At 29.0% G+C, this 22,713-nt stretch overlaps 1 protein-coding gene and 1 pseudogene across 1 annotated transcript in view; one reads left to right on the top strand and one right to left on the bottom strand.

The window, feature by feature from the left end:
• Positions 1-1,401: 1,401 nt before the first annotated feature.
• On the bottom strand, positions 1,402-7,100 carry LOC129616316 (uncharacterized; annotated as a pseudogene).
• A 419-nt stretch (positions 7,101-7,519) lies between these two features.
• LOC129616309 (uncharacterized) overlaps positions 7,520-22,713 on the top strand; it is a gene marked incomplete at its 3' end in the record, with an annotated part of 141,574 nt that continues 126,380 nt past the window's right edge. Inside the window, exon 1 of the mRNA XM_055531905.1 lies at positions 7,520-7,577. Coding sequence (XP_055387880.1) covers positions 7,535-7,577 — 43 coding nt within the window. The remainder of the gene's footprint in view (positions 7,578-22,713) is intronic.

The following is a 22,713-nucleotide window of genomic DNA, read 5'->3' as shown; positions in this document are numbered from 1 at the left end:
AAATTTGTTGCCATCACATAACCTACCTATTGTACAATACGGTCGGTAAAAACGATCAATCCAATTTGGAACGTGTAAAAGCAAGAGTAAAGAAAATAATGCGTACTTCCATAGATGTCTAAAAAACCCAGCATTACAGAAGAAATGTATAAATGCATGTTGTAATAAAGGATCGAAATTTGCAGAAAATGCAAATGATTGTTCTCTAAAACTTACATTTACAAAATAAAGAGAAACCTTCAGAAAGACATATCACATGTTTTAAGAGATCAACAAAGGAGCAAGTAATTGAATTGTTAAAAGCGATCAATGACTAAATAAATCCAGGTACCTACAGGTATAGGACACTTATAATTTCTGTTTAGCGCTGCTATCTTCTTACTCAGTACTTGTTTTCAATCTTTGTTAGTACCACATGTATAAGCAACTCCATATATTTAAATTTTGTTTTAGCATCCGTCAAGAAAACACTGTCGATGATATTTTTGATCATTGCTGTTGTAAGAAAACTTTGATGATATTTTTTTGATTTTGTAATATTCAAATTCAAACGGAGTAAGTTTTTCAAAATTTTAAATACATTTCAAAAGGGAATAATAGCCAAAATTTTTAAAAATTTTAAAGCAAATTTGAGATTTCGACTACATTTGCAAGTATTCAACTTGCAAAAACAATGCGCATATATAAAAAAGGACAAGAAGCAGTTGCGGGAAGAAAAAGTAAAAGGGTCATAGAAAACAACAACTAAGAAAATTCATTAAAATATATTTTCAGTGGCGAAACAGTAAAATTAAAATAGTCATAGGCAATACCGTTAATTTCAATGATTCCTTCTGAACGAATTACTTTTTTTCACTGACCGATTATAAAATCTCGTTCAATCGTTCATTTCTTTCACTTCCCTTCTGTATATGTATATAATTGCATGTTTTTTGGTTATATTTATAGGGCTATTCGTATTTATGGTAAATTTTAAAGAAAAGAATATGTAATGGGTTTTGTAAATAAGTAATAAGTTTTGAACCACAAAATGGCTCTACTTATATAAACCAAAAAGTTTAAAACGTAGAGAAAAATTTAAAACTTTTATTTAATAAACTGTTATAAGAAATTATAAGTAATTCCTTAAATTTAAAGAAATAAAGATTTTAAACCTTTTGAGTTTAAATTTATTATTCCTTATATGAAATTTATAGAATAAAAATAATTATCTTTATTTTTAATCCTCGAAAAAAATTGAAATCCTATTCTAAATTTTTTAAACTTTTGTTTAATTTACTTTAATATTTTATTTTAGTCCCCAACGTTGTAGAATGTTACCTTATAATAATTAATTTTTCTGGGTTTTTCTTTTATTTAAAATATTTAAGCAAAAAAGCATTAATAATTATTATCCTTTTTTAAATATTTTATACATAAATATAAGAGATATTGTAGCCCAGTTAAATGCCTCCTTTTTTTATTTCATTGAGGTAGCTTTCAATTTGAATCAACTACTCCAATCTTTCAATTTTCTTATTTAGGTAGATTTTTAATTTCGTCACTTTTTGTATTGCATTTATATTAGGTAATGGGCACTTATGACGTGAATCGGTCTATTTTATCTGTATTATATTGCATTTTATTTATATTTGATCAGTTCTTCTTCGTTTTTTTTGTATTGGATTTAGCATATCGTTAAATTTTTTTTTTTGTTTTTTTTTTCTTTTTCACTCCTAGGAGGAGTATAGGGCTAGTGCATGATATCTATCATGCCCTAATTTCTATAGTCATAGAGAGTTAGCTAGGTAGGTGACTAGTCTACCGTAGTTTATATTTATATTAAATATTTCAGTTTATTAATATTTATTGTTTTATTTTTCTTAGTCTTTAGTATCGAATATTATGAATATTTGAAAATTACTTGTATAATATTTATTAGTATTGCATATTATGTTATATAATATTGAATATAATTTTTATAGTGACCTGACCGGGGTTTGAACCCGAGACCCTTCGATTAAAGGTCCAATGCCATAACCACTGCACCAATGGACAGACACTACATCGTTCAATTTGTATTATAATTATGTTGGCAACTGATTTGGCGACTTTTGTGTGTATAGAATTTCATTTATTTTATTTCTCATTTGCTTTTAACAATATTGCACATGGCAATATATCGTTCGTTTTTACTTGTATTGTATTTATATTAGCAACTGATTCTAGGTTCAGTGAAGTGATTTTCTTTGTAAGATTAGTTCGTTCGCGAAGCGAACTACGAGGTTAAAAGTGATATCTGAATCAATAAGAAAGAGAAAAAAAAAATAAAACTAGAAGGACTTAAACTAGAGGAAGTACGCTCACAACGGCATTATGAACTAAGAAAAATGCAAATTGAAAACGATGAAATATAAATATAAAAATAGATAGAGTAAGTGCGGTGATCGTTAACCACTTATATTGTTTTTGCAATTTTCTCTGTTATTTTGAATCTTTTTAACTCGTACAAGAACCACAGTCTTAGATTATTTTATTACCATTTTAAACGCAAAGTTTTAGACTTCTATGTTAAACAATTTTTTTGTAAATTCATTTTCAGTGCAAAAAGTCATAATAGCAAAGTTTTGAAAATGGATGGGAAATTTGGACCACATGTGAGGGCCAAATTACTCAAGGCATAGTGTTCCACAATACACGAAATTTTCTTTCGAAAGAATATAAGTTTTATAATCAAAGCAAATGCTCAGATCAAATTGTTCTAAACAGAATTTTTGCGTGGCAAAAAACTCTTCTTTAGCGAAACCGGTTTTATAGTAACGGTACACAAAACTACAAAATACAAAAAAATGCTGTCGTTAAAAATTTACAACATTTTTTGTAAAAACGCTTGAGATACTGAAAGCTACAGCAATATTGATTTCCGAGTAATAATTTTTTTTTCTTATTAATAATTATAATTCTGTATGTTTCGACATGCATAGATAGTATGTATTGCATGTATAGTTTCTCGGATATAATGGTGGTCCACGTTAACGGACTGGTCTACAATCACCGCACTAACTCTACTACATGTGAATTCATATTATTCCAATTTATACATATTATAACAAATTTTTTTTATTAAAATTTTTACTTTTATTTTTAGATTTTTTTATTTAGATTAATGATTTTAAACTTACATATACATACATATGTATCTACACATTTAAAAACAAAATATTTTAATTTGTTTTTAAAACATCTGGGACTAAAATTGGGGTATAAAAAAAAAACAACCGATTTTGGATTTTGTTCTTTGGATTGTAACGTTTATGTTATTTTTAGCTTCCATTTCTTCACTGGTACTTTCATCTCATTCCTGGTAGTTTTCATCAGTTAAATGATTTTATTTCCTACCAAAATTAAAATATTGTGTAGCTTTAATACAACAAATCATAATCCAATTGCAACATAATTTATAGTTTTCCTGTGGAAGAACTCGAAGTTTTGGTTGTTTTACACCAGTGATTCTCAAAGTAGTCTATATAGACCCTCAGGTCTATGAAGACCTGCTAGGGGTCTACAAAAAAAATATGAATTTAATTAAATAAATATTAAGGGAAAAAAGCTTGGGAGCCTTTGTTTTAAACTTTCAAATTTCTCCTTTCATATCCTAATGCAGCTTTTGATTCGAACTCGATGTTTACTATGACGCAAACTGAACTCATGCTATTTGGCCATTTTCACAGTGGTAGGGTTAGGAACTATATCTGTTTTAGATATAACTGGCAAAGCATTATTTTTCACTAAAATAGGTTGAGAACAATTTAGCATCATCTACACTGCCAGAAACCCAACTGATGCATGACAAATTTGTGTGCACTTATTATTTGGGCTTTTATAGAATAAATATGCTTTCTCGAAAAAATTGGTAGTATTAATGTTAGGCATTTCTGTCAAGTTTATTTTAGTACTGTCGACACAACCACGTACTATAAGGCAATTCCTTAGATATTTCCTTTTAGCACTTTTCCAAAAAATTTTTGAAAAAAAGTGCTTGTTAGTTTCACTCTGTCCGTCCGTCCGTCCGTCCGTCCGTCCGTCCGTCCGTCCGTCCGTCCGTCCGTCCGTCCGTCTGTCCGTGTGTCTGTTTACAAAACTTCTACACCCTTGAAGATAGAAAGCTGAAATTTTATATGTACATAGATCTTTACTACAAACTTATTTCCGTAGAACAAAATTTTTACCTATCTCTCCCCCTCTAGAAGTTACACCCCCCCAAAACACTAAAAATGGTCTTTTTTAACTATTTGTTGCAATGAAACCATAAGCATTTTTGAAATTTTGCAAACGCATAAAGGCAGCGGTCCCTTGCTTCCCCTAGCGTGGTACATTATAGTTAAACTTTAGAAAAACAAAATGGCCGTTCTAATTTACCGTTATCTGAAGTCTTTTTTTTCCAAATTTTTGATTTCGTTTTTCTTCTAGACCCCAGCTTGTAGAAGCTTGAAATGGGCTTTTAGACATTAGCAAATAGTTTATTTCTTTAGAAGAAAATTATTTTCCATCTCCACCTCCTCTCAAGTTATCGCCTCTTGAAATTTGTAAAATTTGAATTTTCGACACCTTATATTTCCGAAACCGCAAGCTTTTTCAAATTTCTATAAACACAAAAAGCTAACGGTAAATTCTATGACATTAAAAATATAATTATTTTTCTTAACTCACACAATTTATCCTTAAAATTGAGCATTATATTAACCCCTCTTTATATTAATTTTTGCTTTATTTCAAAGACTGCATAAATCGTTCATCCTAAATATATGCAATCCTAGAAATATCTTTGTATATGAATGAAAATAATTTTAATAGTGTGATAAATAGCTATAAATACACTGTATTTAAAAGCAGAATTTTCACTTGTTGAAGGGAAAAGTGCTACAATACAAACCATTGGTTTGACCCAACTTTATTTATAATTTTTTTAAACTTTGAAATATACGTTTGGTAATGTTTTTGATAGTTCCATCATCTCAAATAACAAAACTTAAAAAGAAACAAGGAATTTAAGGCAAAAACTTTTTTATTAAAAATTTCATTCTCTAATACCTTAAAGGAATTTGAAATTGTTAATACTCCTTCGGAATATAAATAAATTCATTAAGTTTTCTTCATGCATAATTTCATCAATATCTTCATCATTCGATTGATCTGAAAAATAAATACATGTGTATTGTATATTTTGTTACATGGATAAAAGTAAAATAGAAATCATAATGTACCTGTTCATATGTACGTTACTTACTGAAACTTTTAGATATTTGGAAATTTTCTGAAATATTTTCTGCTATTTTAGAATTTTTTCAATTGTAATTTTAAAATATTTATAATTGTTAATATGTACGGAAAATATGTAAAAAAATTTTCTAAGGGTTGTGCATTTTCAGTTCGAGAGATAATTAGTTTCGAGATTTTCAATGTGCTACGATGAGATCTTGAAGTCAACCCATATAACATTTGGCTCCATCTCTCATAATTTTGCCAGTTTATATTTTGCTAGAAATTGATCAAAGAATTATGCCTGAAATTATTTGCCACCTTATGCGAACACCCTGTATAGCAGAACTCTTTACGTTACTGTGACTTCTGTCTTTTATCCGCAGCAAATTTTGAAATTTTTGAAGGCGTATTTACATTCTATTTTATTTAGAAAAAAAAAAAATTATGATTATAATTATAATTAACATAGAAGAAAGAAAATATAAACACAACAGAATATAAGGTGAACAGCTCAATTTCGTAAAAATAACTGATTCACGAGTAAGTAGAAATTAGTTGTGCACTAGCGCAAAATTTTGCACCGATGCAACTAAAATATTTTTTACAGTTTAAGAATTATTAATAAATTATAAAAAAAAAACAAATAAACAACTACACGTTATATTAGTAATTAGTAATGCAAAAGTAAAAATTTAGGAATGACATAGGTAAAGCAAATTGGAAATGACATGAAAGCAGCTATTTCACAAAACTCTGTACCCGCAAATAGGTACGGAATATCAAATTAATTATTATTAATGTAGTTACATTAATAATTATTATTAATGTAATTAGGTGATTGCTTATATCAAATATTAAGCATAAAATAGACCAAGCAAGTATTCAAAAATACTCATTTTAACTCAGCTGTTAACTGGCTTGGTCTGGTAGAAATTGTTTTCATTAATTATACTTTGAACTGGTACAAGTTGCTTTCATTAACTATATTTTTGAAAATAGTTAATGAAAACAACTTCTACCAGCCTTAATTTGAAGTCAAACCTGTACAAATTAATTCCGTTTCTACAGCTCATCAATTTTAAAGTCTACAAACCCGTTACTGATAGATGATAACACAATAAGTAAAAAACAAACAAAAAGTAGCAGCCAATAATGCAACCCTGAATTTTCAAGAATTTCTAAACATATTTTCAAGTTAAACGAAATAGATTTAGAGATAGGACCTATACTATTTTAAAGAATATACCTAACTAAATTATTAATGAATGTAAAAGCGATTATTAAAGTTCAATAAAATAAATGTTAGCTTTTTTGTTTTGATTTTAACAAAAATTTTTGTTGCAATCAAAAACTACAGATGAAGTAAGGTACTTGTATATAAAATTTAATTGACTAGTAAAATATATAAAATTTCACTATTAGTCAAAAAATTGATCACTAAGAAGTAAGCGAGTATTTTGACTTACACTTAAAAAAGCTTTTTGTAAGCTTTTTTTTGTGACGTTTCTTTTTTCTGAACTTTTGCGGTGAAAATAATATTCTGGTCCTTAAAACTTTTGAAGGAATATGATACAGAAGAGAAATCAGTCCTTAAAGACTGCTCGTAAGAGGAACAATATTAAAAACAAAATAATTTTACTTAAATTTAGTACAAAAATGTAACTGAAGGGAAACCTGTTAAAGTGTTGAATTAAACGATTTTTATACTTAATTTCAATATATGTATCTCAAATAAAACCAAACAAAGCAGAAACAAAAAAATTAAGTCAGAAAAGTTTTGCATACCAAAGAGGAACAGTTCATTTGTTTTTTGTTTTCATGAAATAGTTATTTATACCTGTAGCTTTACTCTCTGACATTTACTTTTTAAATTAATTTTAGTTATCATGTGTTTGAATTAAAATTTTGTTTGAATATATTTTAAATATGGATTAAAAAATATACTAAAAAGGATATTTAAGGTAATTTACATATCTATATTTTAAAATTACATAAATATTTTAACAGATTACATATCTTACTAAAAGTAAAGAGCAGTTTCGAATTTCCAATGTTCGTATAGGTAATGGAAAATATAGAAACATGCGCAAAAACTTTTACACAATTCATTTATGCATGATGCACATAAGTAGCTATGTATATGGCTACACATATACGTATATACAAACATACAAATATATTCATGCATATTATTGAGAAATTTAAAAGTTTTAAAAGTACATATCCATGTACATACATATATAATTATTTGGTTAATAGTATAACTGTGCAGGTATTTTTTAATAATTTTTCGATGTCAAAATCAAAATATGTAAAGTGGAAACGTAATAACCTAAGTTAATATAAAATTAATTATTATTTCCTGTGTGTGAAATTACATTTGCAAAAATATTGCGAAATTTGAAAAGTGTCTAAATTTCGCAGTTTAAGTGTTCTTCACTAAGAATATGTTTGTATTTTGAAAAATATTGAAATAAAGCTAATTTTTACACCCACGTACTAAATTTCATGACTTCGCTGAACTGTTGATACATATACAATGTACACATAATTTTTTTACATTTTTGTTATGATTATGTGCCTATTTTAAAAAAGCTTTTTATATAAAGTTTCGCAAGAAGTATAATTGGCAAATGTCCTTTTAAATTTTTTAATTTCTTATCGAAAATTTCTGTCTAACACTTTTATCCAGCAGGAACTATAAAAACGCTTGATTGATAGTTACTGTTTTCTAAAATTGTTTTATATATGTAGGTATATAAATCAATAATTTGGGTGCAATGAGTTCTAACTTTCCTTTAAAATCTTAATTAAATAGTTGGACAAACAAATAGTTTTGCAGTTCAGCTGAATTTTCAAATTTATGAAATTTTTGGTTGAAATTAAAGGGGGTTTTAATTAAAATGGTAAGTTTTTCTGTATATATGTATTTATATATGCACATATACATAATCCCAAATTTATTGTGTAGGTTGGCAAAAAACGAGTAGGTTTTGACATTTTATTTATCATTGGTGTTATTTGTTAAAAAAAATTAAAATTTATTCAAAAATATCATAAGAATTTTAAACTTCTTTTACATCCGAGTTGGACACATATATTTACAGTCACCCTCTGATATATGCATTGTGCTTAAAAATCTTTCCCCCTTAAAAATTTTCTCTTTAAAAGTACATTTAAGATCTTTCGCTTATTTCGGTTGATTGCGTTTTTCAATCAAGTGAAAAAACGCAGTCAACCTGAATCTAGATGAAAAATAAATGTTAATCTGCTTGCTTAATTGATAAACTAAAAAATTATATCTAAGTGGTATTTTTAGGAGTGCGCTTTCCGTGTAATTACTTTAAAAATTTAAAAAGTCAGGCACTTCTCCGGGGAAGACTGTATACTTTTTGTGTGAGGTATCTGTTAAAACCTTTTCATAAATACAGTGAATAAAATTTTAAATAAAGACTATGCTTTATTCATTGTAAAAGATCCTGTATCATGAGAATCATAAAAAGCAATGATTTACCTGTAAAAAAAACCCCGAAAATAAATAAAAAGGAATGTCAAAACGTGCGATTCTCTTTTTTGATCTGGTTTCAGAAACGATTGGCTTTTTTTATTCTTTCCTGAATGAAATATTTTTAGATTTTTAGAAATAGAATATTTTTAGAATCTAGGGGAAATAGAGTTAAGTGGTAAAAATTATGTTGCATGTGCTAGCCGCTTAAAAAATATAATTTACTTCATATAACGTTAATTTATATTTTTATAAATTAGCTTTTGAAGTTGCCACATTTTAGGAAGTGAATTCTGATAAAATACCACGTATCAAAGCTATTATTAAGAAAAGAAGTAAAATTGTACTTGTACAAACATAATATACTTAATGTAATCTTTTCTATTTAACAGTAGTTTCATCTTGACAGTTCTGATTAGTATAATTTCTCTTTCGGAAAATTAATATAACTTTTAGTTGCTATTGCTATAGGTTTTTAATTGCAATGTGGAGAACTCAAACAATTATTACCTTATAATAAATTCTTCACGATGTTCATAATTCTGTTTAGAAAGCAAAGTTTTTGCTTTTAAAACTAAAAGAGCTAATAACGAAAAATACGAATTCACTACTACCCAGCTCCATCAAAGACTTCCAAATAATTCCAGACCAAATTCGAAATATCCTCATATGAATTTCAGTGAAATGTTGATTCCATGTAAATTCTTGTCTATCCAAAGAAGAAGAGAATATATTATATACTTTTAACAAAAAAAAAAGTAGGGAACATAACCGATTGCTTTCAAATTACTTAAGGTCGACTGACAATAAAAAACCTAGATCCAACCCTACTGTTTCAAGTTGTGTCTGCTTTGCCCTTTTCTCGTAAAACTGCATTCCTAGACAATCAATGCATGCCAAGGTTCTAAGTAATTTAATAAATAAATAAATAAAAAAATAAATTATGTTATATAAGTTAGTTAATTTCGAAGTTACCTAACGTTAAAAAAATGTCGGGTTTAGGTTGTATTGAAAATGACAAATTGAAAGGAATCGAAGTTAATTTTGAGTTAAAGTACTGAAAGTACTCGAATATTTCAGACGAACTAATAATATTTTTTAAAGTATAACAAAATACAGTAACTTAAATTTAATTTACAAAACTAAATATTGTAATTTACAAAAGCTATTTGACTAACTAACCGAAAAATTTACCTAAAGAAACCTTAAAAAATTTAAGACGCTCGCATCAAAATATTAATAAGAAGATAAGGGATTTTCGGAAATTGGAGTGAAAATATCCCAAAATTCTTAAATAGTTTCAAAAATTTTGTTGGAAAATTGCAAAAAAAGTACAAACAAAAAGTTACCCATTCCGAAACAAAATAACTAAAAACATTATTTCTTATAAAGAAAAATTTGATTTTTAGCTGGTACTTTATTTGAAGTTTCATTAATGAAGAATGAAATTGATAGTCTGGTACTCAATTCAGCCATTACTATCAATAAAGTGTGAGTTGAAATGAAATAATAACCAAAAAAAAATACAAAATCATAAAATTAGTAAAAAATAGTAAAGCCTAAACTATTGATAAAATATCAAAAATATTTAGAAAAGCCCGTCTAAAAATATTTTTTAATATCAGTGTTATGTCTATATAAGGTATTTCATAGCTGACATTAAGGTATTTTTCGAAAAGTAGACAAGAAGTTAAAATCATGGTCGTAAAGTGAGAGCTTCACAAATCTAGATTTGGAGATTTTTACAACGGGGGCAACAGTGTACCGCGACCACGTATAAGGATCTATTTTGACGCTTGAGACCCACACGCTTGAGACCCACCCTCCTGGTGAACTCAAGCAACTCGTGAGGACCAGAAGACCGTAACTTCCCCACCGTTAGAGAAAAGCCCCCCAGCACCCCCCTCCCACGAGCAAGAGCTTCACACTCCCCCAGCAGGCGCACCGAGGTCTCTCCATATTCCCCACAGAATCTGCAAGTATCCTCATTTTCCAGGCCCAGCCGACTGAGATGTCCCCTAAGCCTGCAGTGACCCGTCAAAATACCGGTGAGGACTCTCACCTGGCTCTTGCCCATCCCTATAATTTTCTTAAATCGCTTCTGATCATAATCTCCCAGAAGCTCCTTGGCTTGCCGCAGTCCCGGAAGACTTCTCCAGCCCTCCGACCGCCTTTTTTCTGATTCCTTCCTTAATTCCCAATGAATTGTATGTGGTCCGATTCCACAGAAGGGCTCCGGCCCAAGAAGAGATGTGTTTGCCCCCTTTCTTGCAAGCACATTAGCGGCATCATTTCCTTCCACGCCCACATGGCCCGGCACCCAAAACTGTGTGACCTGGTTGCATCTGTCTAACTTATTGAGCTTCTCAAGACAGCCCGTATTGCCGCGGAGGATACAGAAAACGAGTTCAGCGCTCCTATGCCCCTTTTCCAGGCTGAACCGCACGCACATTTCAATGGCTTGCAACTCAGCACGAAACACACTCGGAAAAGTTCGCATAGGTTCGGAGAATTTGCTTCTCGGTCCAAATACCCACGCATCCGTCCCAATACTGGTCTTTGACCCTTGTGCGTACCATCTAATAAGGTGTGTCCTACTCGGCGGCCTGAAAAGTCACGCTCCCAGCCCCTTCTGTTACTCAGCAACGAGGCAAAATTTTTCTCGAAGCTGTACCTCCTTACCATGTCGTCCCGAAGCATCGGTAGGAGCGGAACATCCCCGACAAGACGACCTCGATCTCTCACACCGATTCTTCCGGTTCCATTTCTCCCCAACCTGAAAATGGCAGCTTTTGCCCCTGTTAGCCCCTGTGTTGCAGACGCATGCGAGTATCTGCAATCGTTCCAGGTTCTTTCTAACCGTATCAAGAGCCACCCTTCTTGCCCATGCCACTGCTTCATAAGTTAGGAGCTGCACGACCATCATGGTATACATCAACCACATGACAGATGGGGAGCAGCCTCACGACCTGCCCGAGATGGCGCTGCAAACCATACGTGCCCGAGTTACCCGTGTACACACAGCTTCCTCGTGACTTCGCCAAAGAAGCTTGGTATCAAGCGCCATTTCTAGGTATTTATTCTAGGTATTTATATATTCCAGTACTCATAACTCACAGAGAAAAAATTATTTTTGTTAGTGTTATTACATGTAATACTTTATGTTTTGCCAATGTTTGGTCCCCGATTATAAAAATTGAAAAATTTTTTTTTGTTCGTGTTGAACTATCTTGTAATTATAATGTCTTTGGTTCTTTCTGCTCAGTTCAAATATTGTATAATTCTATACTGGTTGACATCACTTATGCTGATCCTCTTTGATTGTTTTTTTTTTTTTCATTTTTTGTATATATGGATAATTTGCATTAGATTGAATTATATTTATATAATCTTGAAGTTTTAGCAATTTATGTTTATAATGATTAAAATTAGTTGGCGATCTAAAATTTCATTCAAAAATATATTTTGATAGCTTTATTTTGTATTTTTTGTAAAAAATTCAAATGCATTATGAAGACTTAGACTACTATACCATAAATAAGGGCGTTACAAAATATACTGAAGTAAACCAAAGTTTTTAAGTTAGGGCGAGGTAGTTGTATATATGTACTTTTTCTATCTATCGTCATAGATAGGAAAATTTACAGGTTTAGACTGAGTGATTTTCATATTGTTTATTCATGATTTGTAATTTTTAGAATTTATAAAATTTTAAAATTAGATTGCCGTTTTAAAATGTTAGAATTATTATTTGTTCCACTCTAATTGGATATCGATGCTCTTTATACATGTTAATATTATTGTGAATATACAGGCATACCTCGTTTAACGCTACCTGTTTTAACGCTGTTTCGTTATAACGCTCTTTTGAAAAAAAAATTTTCAAAAATTATATCTCTTGGAATCACCAAATGTAAATATTTTATATTGTCACATTAAAAAAAAAAATTTTTTTCTTTCACAATAATCGAAATTCTAATGAATTAATTTTTATTTGAGTACAGTCGCAATTCTTAAGAATTAATTATTACATGTTCAAAGATTCTTAAGAGAGAGATTATATTGGTTTTTTGAGAGTATGTTTGGAAAATAATCTAGGAATAATCCAAAAAGCTTTAGAAGATTTATGTGAAAATGATCCCAATTTTGAAAGGTCTCTTGCTATAAAACGAGGAGTAATGAGTACTTTATCACCCTACATAGAACTCTTAAAGGAGAAGAAAAAATTATCAAAGCAATTAAGCTTAGACATATTTTTTAAAAAAGACAATTAAATATGAATTTGCCTTTATTTTGTGAAATGTATTAATGTATTTATTTAATTTTATTGAAATTCTTATTTATTTTTTAATTTTTAAATGAAGTATAAGTGAAATTAAATTTTTTTCAAAATAAAAATATGTACGATCTTATTATTTTTGGCTTGAAAAAGTACCAAAAAAAGTTGGTAGTAACGTAACCCTATATTTTAGTGTAAAATGAGCCCCTTTTAACTCTGTTTCTGTTAACGCTCAACTTCTAGGAACGCATAATGAGCGTTAAACGAGGTATGCCTGTGCATTATAATAATAGGTATGATCATACAACATCTTTATGTATTTGTAATAACATACAGTTATTATTTTATATGTAATTGCTTTACAATTACTTTATTCTTTTTATAATGTTAATTTAGTCTCTTAGAAAACTTTGTACTGTAAAGAACATAATAAATTTTGTATAAATTCTAACAGGTTATGGGCCCAGGCTTTAACCACGCGGCATAAAATATTAAAAAAAAAAAGTAAAAAGTAAAGAGTTGAATTTTTTTTTTTAAATTTATTTCAAAGTACATATGTATATCAAATAAACATATGAACTTTTCAAACGAAAAAATGGAAAAATTGGGCGACAGCAATTGTGATACTTGGCGAGTAAAAATTAAAAGCGTACTACTCTTTAATGATTTATGGGCATATGCGAGTGAAGAAGAATGCTGTCCAGTTGAACAAAATGAGAAGAAAGCTTTGAAAATTAACGATCAAAAAGTGTTGGCAATTATTTTATTAGCTGTTCAAGATAATAAACTTCAACATATAAAGAGATCAAAACATCGAAAGAAGCGTGGAACATATTAGTATATACATCGCAAGGACCGTCGAAGAAGGTAATGCTGTATAGGAAATTATTTATGATGAAAAAGGCTTCAGACACAACGATGACTATACATTTAAGAGATTTTACAAGTTTAATTGATCAGATGGAAGAAATGGGAATTATTATACCTAAAGAATTAATTTCAGTTATGATGCTTAAGAGTTTGCCAGACGAGTATGAAAATTTTAATATTGCAATTGAATTAAGAGACAATTTACCAGAACCTGAAGAATTGAAAATAAAGTTTATTGAGGAAGAAACTAGAAGATTAAATATAGACAATGAAAAGGACGACTCAAATCAAAACGCCTTGTTGCTGGAAAATTTTAAGGAAAGTAATTCTAATAAATTTGTAAGCAGTACAAATTTTGGTAATAATAATCACTACAAAAATTATCACAATAGACCTAATAACAATAATAATAGATTTTCAAATAAAAATATAAATTTCAATTTTAATAAAAATTTTGGAGGTTCGTGCTTTAACTGTGGTAAAAGAGGTCATAAATCGGTAAATTGTAATTTCAAAAGAAATAAAAATACCGCTATGTCAGCTGTTTTAAAAGCGCTTGGCGATGAAAATGTTGACCAAAAATGGGTTTTAGATAGCGGTGCTACTGCACACATGTGTAATAATTTACAATTATTTTCAATCATAAAATATAATATAATTTCAAATGTTCAAATTGCTGGTAATCAATTTATTAAATCGCTAGGAATCGGTGAAGTGAATATAGATATACAAAATAAGTATAACAGAATTTCAAAAATGTTACTGAAAAATGTAATGTATAAATCATAATTTAATATCCGTTTCGAGGGCCACAGATAATGGTTTTAAAGTAACATTTGTCCATGATAAAGCTATTTTAAGTAAACAAGATAATTCAAGGGTATTTTATGCCAATAAAAAGGAAAAACTTTATATTTTGAATACTAAAACTGATTTTTCATTACTAGCAACCGTACCAAGTAATGATTTGATAAAATGGCACTAGCGTTTCGGTCATTTGAATTTGAATGATTTTCTAAAATTAAATGTAGAAAATATAGTAGAAGGAAATTTAAAATCAGAAAATTTAAAATCCAAACAAATACAATGCTTGGTATGTGAAAAAGCCAAAATTTCTCAAAAACCTTTAATCATAATTTAAGAAAAACACATAATTTATTGGAAATAGTACATTCAGATATATGTGGACCTATGAGTGTGAGCTCCTTAGGTGGAGCTAGGTACTTTGTTTCTTTCATTGACGATAAATCAAGATATATCCAAGTTGCTTTTTTGAAAAATCGTTCAGAAGTTTTTGCAGCCTTCAAGAGTTGAATCAAAAATTTGTTGAAAGAGAAAGTGGTTGTAAAATAAAGTGTTTGAAATGCGATAACGGTAGATATCCAAATAGTTTAATAATTATTTACAAAATCTTGGCATAAGGCGAGAATTATCAGTTGAGTATACCCCTTAACAAAATGGAGTAGCTGAAAGAGCAAATCGAACCCTAACGGAAATGACTAGGTGTATGATAATTGAATCAGGTGTGACCCCAAAACTTTGTGGGCTGAAGCGTTAAATACAGAGGTTTTCATCGGAAACAGATCTCCTTCATCTAGTTTAATAGAGAACAAAACACCATACGAAATGTGATTTAATCATAAACCGAAAATTGATCAGTCGAGAATATTTGGAACTAAAGTTGTCGCGTTATATAAAAGTCCCAAAAGGTCTAAACTGGAACCGAAAGGTGATGAGTATATTTTCGTTGGATATTGTCCGGAATCCGGTGCATACAGACTGTGGGATGGTCACAAGCAAATTATAAAACGAAGAGACGTAAAATTTTTTGAAAAAATAAATTTAAATAATTATTCATTTTTAGACATGGTTTCTGCTAATAGTGGTAATTTGGTTAAAAGTAATGATGCAAGTACTAGTACAAAGAACCATTTAGAAATGATTGATGATATACATAATGAAAATTTAAATAAGTCTTTTCACGATTTTGAAGAAAAATCAAATGAATCATATCATGATGCTGAAGAAAGTTCAGAGGAATCGTTTCACGGCTTTGAAATTGATAAAGAAATAAAAAAAAATCGCAAAAGTGAAAAACGAAGTATGCCCAAAATAGAAAGAACATACCGAAGATTATTAGACACGAGCAATCTAATTTAACAATGTTAAGTAATCCAACATCTTTTAAACAGGCGATGAATAGTTTTAATAAATTAAATTGGTTAGAAGCTATGGAAACAGAATTAAAATCTTTGAGTCAAAATAATACTTGGATCATAGTAGATCGTCCAAAATCAGCAAAAATATTGTTCAACAGATGGGCTTTCACTACTAAAAATGGTGAAGATGGTTTAAAATAAAAGGCAAGACTTGTGGTCCGCGGTTGTGAGCAAGAAACTGGCATAGACTTTGATGAAATTTATGCACCAGTTACGAGATATGAAACCTTCAGATTGCTGTTTAGTTTATGTGCTGAATATGGATTGTTTATAATAATATAAACAAAGATTGTTTGTTAAGAAGACCATTATATGGATTGAAGCAAGCAAATAGACAATGGCATAAAAAGTTAAATAACTATTTGCAAGAACTTGGTATGACACAGACAACTGCTGATCAATGTTTGTATGTTAAAAACACTGAATCTCATTTAATAATTATAATTGTTTATGTAGATTATATGCTGTTAGCCTCAAATTCTGAAAAACTTTTATTTGAAACCAAATCGCAATTATTAAATAAATTTCACATGAAAGATCTTGAAAAGGTTAAAAATATTTTAGGCTTTAATATAAAAAGAGATTCACCCACCGGTGGTATTGAAATAGATCAACAAAAATATATTGAAGAAATGTTAAATAAATTTAATATGTCTGAAGCAAATACTGTTTGCACACCACTGGAAACAAATATGAAATTATTTTACTATAGCGAAACTATTTCCGATGAAGAAAAAAGGGATATGTTAAATAAACCATTTCGAGAACTAATTGGCGTCCAGATATATGTTTCAGCATAAATTTTCTTGCCCGATTTACAAATCAACCAAGAAAAATACATTGGGAATCAGCTAAACGAATATTAAAATATCTAATTGGAACAAATCATTATAAAATAAAAGATGAAAAGCAGGATAGAAATTTAAAAGCTTATTATGATGCAGACTGGGCAAATGATTTAGTAGATAGAAAATCATGTTCGGGTTTCTTAATAATGATGGCAGGAAGTCCAATATGTTGGAAGTCAAGAACACAAAAATCTAAAAAAATTAATTTAAGCAACAATCAACCTAATTACAACAAATCGAAACACGTTGATATACGCTATCACTTTTGTAAGAAAAAGGCTAATTTAGGTCAAATTAAAGTAGAACATTTACCAGGTGTTGAAATGTCAGCAGATATATTAACGAAAAGTTTATCAAAAGCTAAATTAAATAATTGTATTGAATTAATTAACATAAATTAAAATTTTCAAATTTTTAAAATTATAAATTAAAAAAAAAAATTTTGAATTGATACTTTAAAAAGAAATTTTTTTGAATTGAAAATTTGAAGTTTAAATTAGCATAAGCTAAAATGAAATTATCGTTATTCTTGAGTTTGAAAATATTTAGATATATTATGAAGAGCATTGTTTTTCTTGAGTTTTGAAAGATATTTAGATATATAAAGATCATCGATAGGGGGGAATGTTACAGTTATTATTTGTTCCGCTCTAATTGGACATCGATGCTCTTTATACATGTTAATATTATTGTGAATATACATTATAATGATAGGTATGATCATGCAACATCTTTATGTATTTGTAATAATATACAGTTATTATTTTATATGTAATCGCTTCACAATTACCTTACTCTTTTTATAACGTTAATTCAGTCTCTTAGAAGACTTTGTACTGTAAAGAACATAATAAATTTTGTATAAATTCTAATATAAAATAATTTTTAGTGATCTTTTGTTTAAATTATTTATAGTGAAAGTATTTCTGAAAAAAATATAGACCTATAAATCCAAATAGAGCCTGAATTTATAACTAACATTAAGAACAATGCCTTAAATATTTAAGAAAGATTTTAATAAATTTTACAACCAGTGGCAGCACCGCATAAACAAAATTTTTAAAAAGCAACGGGAAATTTTTCGATGTGCTCTCTGCTCTTTGCTATTTTATTTTTTACACCGACTGTTTTAATTAGTGATGGGCACTATAGAATGATTTGGCCTATTGAATGTTTTATAAACGAATATTTAATAAATTTCAGTATTGAGTATGTCGAATAATATTCATATTGAATTTAAAATATCTTTATAACAGATAATGTATACCAGACATAATGGGTATGTAGTACTAATTGTATTAAGATAAACTAAAGCTATATTTTGCGGATACTTATTGAATTTAAAATAATCACATTTGTTCTTTAAAAATTTTCTACGTTTTACGTAATAATACGTTTTTGCTTTTTGGCTCCGATGCTCATTCGAAAATATATTTAAATGATTACATAGTTGATTTGTGACATATAAAATGTAGCTAGATTTTATGACTACTTTTTCAATTGGTCTTGTTAGATACTTCATAAGTAATAAAAACAACTTGTATTTTTTAGCAGCATAAACATGTTCCAATGTTAAAAATGTAGTGCAATAAAATATGGTAGAAAATGTTATTTCTTCGCACTATCCGATTTCTACCAGTTTTTATTTCTCGAAGCATTCAAAACTATGGCAGATGTAATAACATTTTTCTGGGTGCAGTGCGCGCTTATCAAATAGAGTACACGTCGAAATATCAACGTCTTAGCGTGTAAAATGTATTTAGGATGAGTACGTAGTTTATGCAAACAAATTAGAAAACTGTTAATGTGAAGTTCCTTTTATAAAGGTGTTATTTACACTTGCATTTAGTTTGCGAAAATATTACCAATTTGATCTCGCAATTATTACTCCTTTATGATGTTTAGATGTTAAATACATTATCGGGTTGCTATGTACAAGTTTACAAGAAAACCAAAAATATTTAAGAATTTTTTTTTAAAGGAAAATGTATTTCGATAGAAAAAGTACTATCAAATATATTGAATAAATTCAATTTTACCCATTCGAATATCTAAAATGAATAAGTTTTTCGTAACAAATTGAATTATTCGATAGTTGGTATTCGATAGTTGGTAGTTTCCATCTCTAGTATTAATTATAAGCTTGTGAAGAAATATCCCCGTGTGTATTATTTCCATATTTAAATTTATAAGTCTTCGCAATTATTCATAGGTGTTACACTATTACAAAGTCATCTGCGTATAGAAACAGCATATAGATTGCATTTTTACTACTATTTTTCGATTAGTGCTATCGAAAGACTCGGTTAAATCAAAGAACATCAATCTACTTTTTTAAATTTTGAAATAGACTCTTGAATATTTTTTATAACAGCAACTTTTGTATTTCAGTTTTTCGTAAAGCCGTAATGAAAGTTGCAAACAAATTTATTTTTGTTAGATATTCTGCACGCAAGTTTCTACATATTCTTAGTTGTAACAGTAGATAGTGATATATTGATCTAAAGTTATTTATTTTTGTTTTCTCGCCTGAATTTTACAGATCGAAATTACTTTATTTATTTTCATTGCATCTGGCGTCATATATTCCCCTAATGTACCGTTTATTAACGCCATAATCAGAAAGCTAACTCGTTCTTAAGCATTTTAATAATCGTTGTCGGAATTTCCTCTACACCTGCAAAATTTGAGTATAATCGGAAAGTAATAAAAAATGTGCATCAATGCAGCGTCGATGCAAAAAAGAGTTGCTGATGCTACACCGATGTGAGATAAACATTTTGAGACATTTTCTAAATCATATGTTTTTTGGCGTTTATTTTGAAATGGTTTTGTGTAAAAGTATTTAAATTATTAACAACTGAAAATCTATTAAAAACAGTTTTTAATTTCAATTAAGTTTTGGAGGTTTTAATACAATGGAACATATAAAAATATTAATGCCGTGCATAAAGAAATAAACAACTTTATTAGTTATTCAGTTAAAATAATAAATTATTTACTTCTCAGCTTCTATTTAAAAAACTTTGCATCAATACAAAATCACAACAAAAATTAATGCACAGCTGATTTAATACTATACGCATACGATGCGTGTTATTATATCACGACCTGCCCGAGATGGCCCCGCAAACCATAAGTGTTACTTATGGTTTATGTTATAATACGCATGCGCGGGTTGCCCGTGTGCACACAGCTTCCTCGTGACTTCGCAAAAGGAGCTTGGAAGCAAACACCACTTCTAGGTATTTGACCTCCGATTTTCTCTCTACTCCGCACATGTATATTGTGCGCAGATGCTCCATCTTCCTTCTCCTAGTGAAAAGCACCAGGGCCGTCTTTTAGGGTTAAACCTGAGGTCCACAGTATCGCATCAGGCCCGGGCCACTCGTAATCCCCTTTGGACTATATCACAAAGAGTTCCCTCAAACTTACCTCTAGCGATGATGACAATATCATCAGCATTAGCCTGGATACCAATTCCCTGACGAAACAGCTAAGGTCTTTTCGTAAATCACCCTTACAAAATGTTGACAAAAATTAACATAAATTACAGCAAAATTGTTTAATACAATCAAATTGTAATATCTGTATAAAAAAGTTCTAAAATTTACACTTATTGGTAATTATAAGTATGTATGTATTTCGTTAAAGGGTTGATATTACTCGTAAGTTACGATAAAAAAGTTAGTGTATAGTTAAGACATTTCAATGTAGAAAACATTTTTTAAATAACTTCCTGCTGGTTTACAAAACTTCTACGTTACATCGTTCATGATAGCAAGATCCAATTTAGTATATAAATAAATCTTAACGAAGATATTATTTTTCTAAAATAAAATTATCTCACCACCTTTTTTTTGAAGTCACAAGTAACTTTCTAAAGTAACAATAAAGTCTTATAATAAGGAATATAATCGCAATGTAAAATCATCTAAAAATCATGTGCGAAAATACATCATCAAATAAGGTAACATTTGTAAAGTGTGTTGTCCAAAAATGTGAACAAACCGCATCGCATGCGTGTCATGCCAAATCAGATGTGGATTATTATTTTTTGGTGATTTATTATTGACGCAAAGTTATTTAAGTGGATGGTGGCAAGTAAATAATTTACTATTTAAAATCAATAACTAATAAAGTTAATCATTTTTTGATAATATTAATTTCCAACTCGAGATAGTGTTAATTTTACTTAATATTATTTCTAATTTGATAAAATTAATTAGATTCAAAATTAAGAAACTGAATTTAACAAAAACTTTACAGACCATTGACAAAATAAAAGAAACAAAGGGTATAATCGGAAAGTAATCGATCCAGCATCAATGTGTAATCATGTAAAAATCATGTACGAAAATGCATCAATATTGTAATACTTTAGAGTTTGGTGTCCAAAAATACCAAAAATACGCATCGTATGCGCATAGTATTAAATCAGCTGTTTGTTGTGATTTTGTATTGATGCAAAGTTTTTTAAATAGAAGCTGAGAAGTAAATAATTTCTTATTTTAACTCAATAACTAATAAAGTTATTTATTTCTTTATGCACGGCATTAATATTTTTAAATCTTCCATTATATTAAAATCTCCAAAACTTAATTGAAATTAAAAACTTTTTTTAATATATTTTCAGGTGTTGATAATTTAAATACTTTTACACAAAATCTTTTCAAAATAAATGCCAAAAAAACATATGATATAGAAAATGTCTCAAAATGTCAAAATAATATTGCATCAGCAAGTAAATGCATCACATCGGTATAGCATCAGCAACTCCTTTTTACATCGACGCTGCATCGATGCACATTTTTTATTACTTTCCGATTATACTCAAATTTTGCAGGTGTAGAGAAACTTCCGACAACGATTATTAAAATGCTTAAGAACGAGTTAGCTTTCTGATTATGGCGTTAATAAACGGTATATTAGGGGAAGATATGACGCCACATGCAATGACAATAAATAAAGTAATTTCGATCTGTAAAATTCAGGCGAGAAAACAAAAATAAATAACTTTAGATCAATATATCACTATCTACTGTTACAACTAAGAATATGTAGAAACTTGCGTGCAGAATATCTAACAAAAATAATCTTGTTTGCAACTTTCATTACGGCTTTACGAAAAACTGAAATACAAAAGTTGCTGTTATAACAAATATTCAAGAGTCTATTTCAAAATTTAAAAAAGTAGATTGATGTTCTTTGATTTAACCGAGTCTTTCGATAGCACTAATCGAAAAATAGTAGTAAAAATGCAATCTATATGCTGTTTCTATACGCAGATGACTTTGTAATAGTGTAACACCTATGAATAATTGCGAAGACTTATAAATTTAAATATGGAAATAATACACACGGGGATGTTTCTTTACAAGCTAGTAATTAATACTAGAGATGGAAACTATCGAATATCAACAATCGAATTATTCAAATTTTTAGGAAAAACTTATTCATTTTAGATATTCGAATGGATAAAATTGAATTTATTCAATATATTTGATAGTACTTTTTCTATCGAATACATTTTCCTTTAAAAAAAAATTTCACATTAACAGTTTTCTCATTTGTTTGCATAAACTACATACTCATCCTAAATACATTTTACACGCTAATACGTTGATATTTCGACGTTTACTCTATGTGATACGGGCGAGTTACACTACACCATATAGAATATAGAATATATAAAATACTTAATTACCTTAAAACTTTCAACTGTACAAATAATTCACACACATTTTTATT

The sequence above is a fragment of the Condylostylus longicornis genome, unplaced genomic scaffold (genome assembly GCF_029603195.1).
Source record: "Condylostylus longicornis isolate FDR11 unplaced genomic scaffold, ASM2960319v2 ptg000179l, whole genome shotgun sequence".
In the NCBI taxonomy this organism is placed as follows: Eukaryota; Metazoa; Arthropoda; class Insecta; order Diptera; family Dolichopodidae; genus Condylostylus; species Condylostylus longicornis.
Note: the sequence above shows the minus strand (reverse complement) of the source record. Positions and strands in the feature narration are given on the sequence as shown.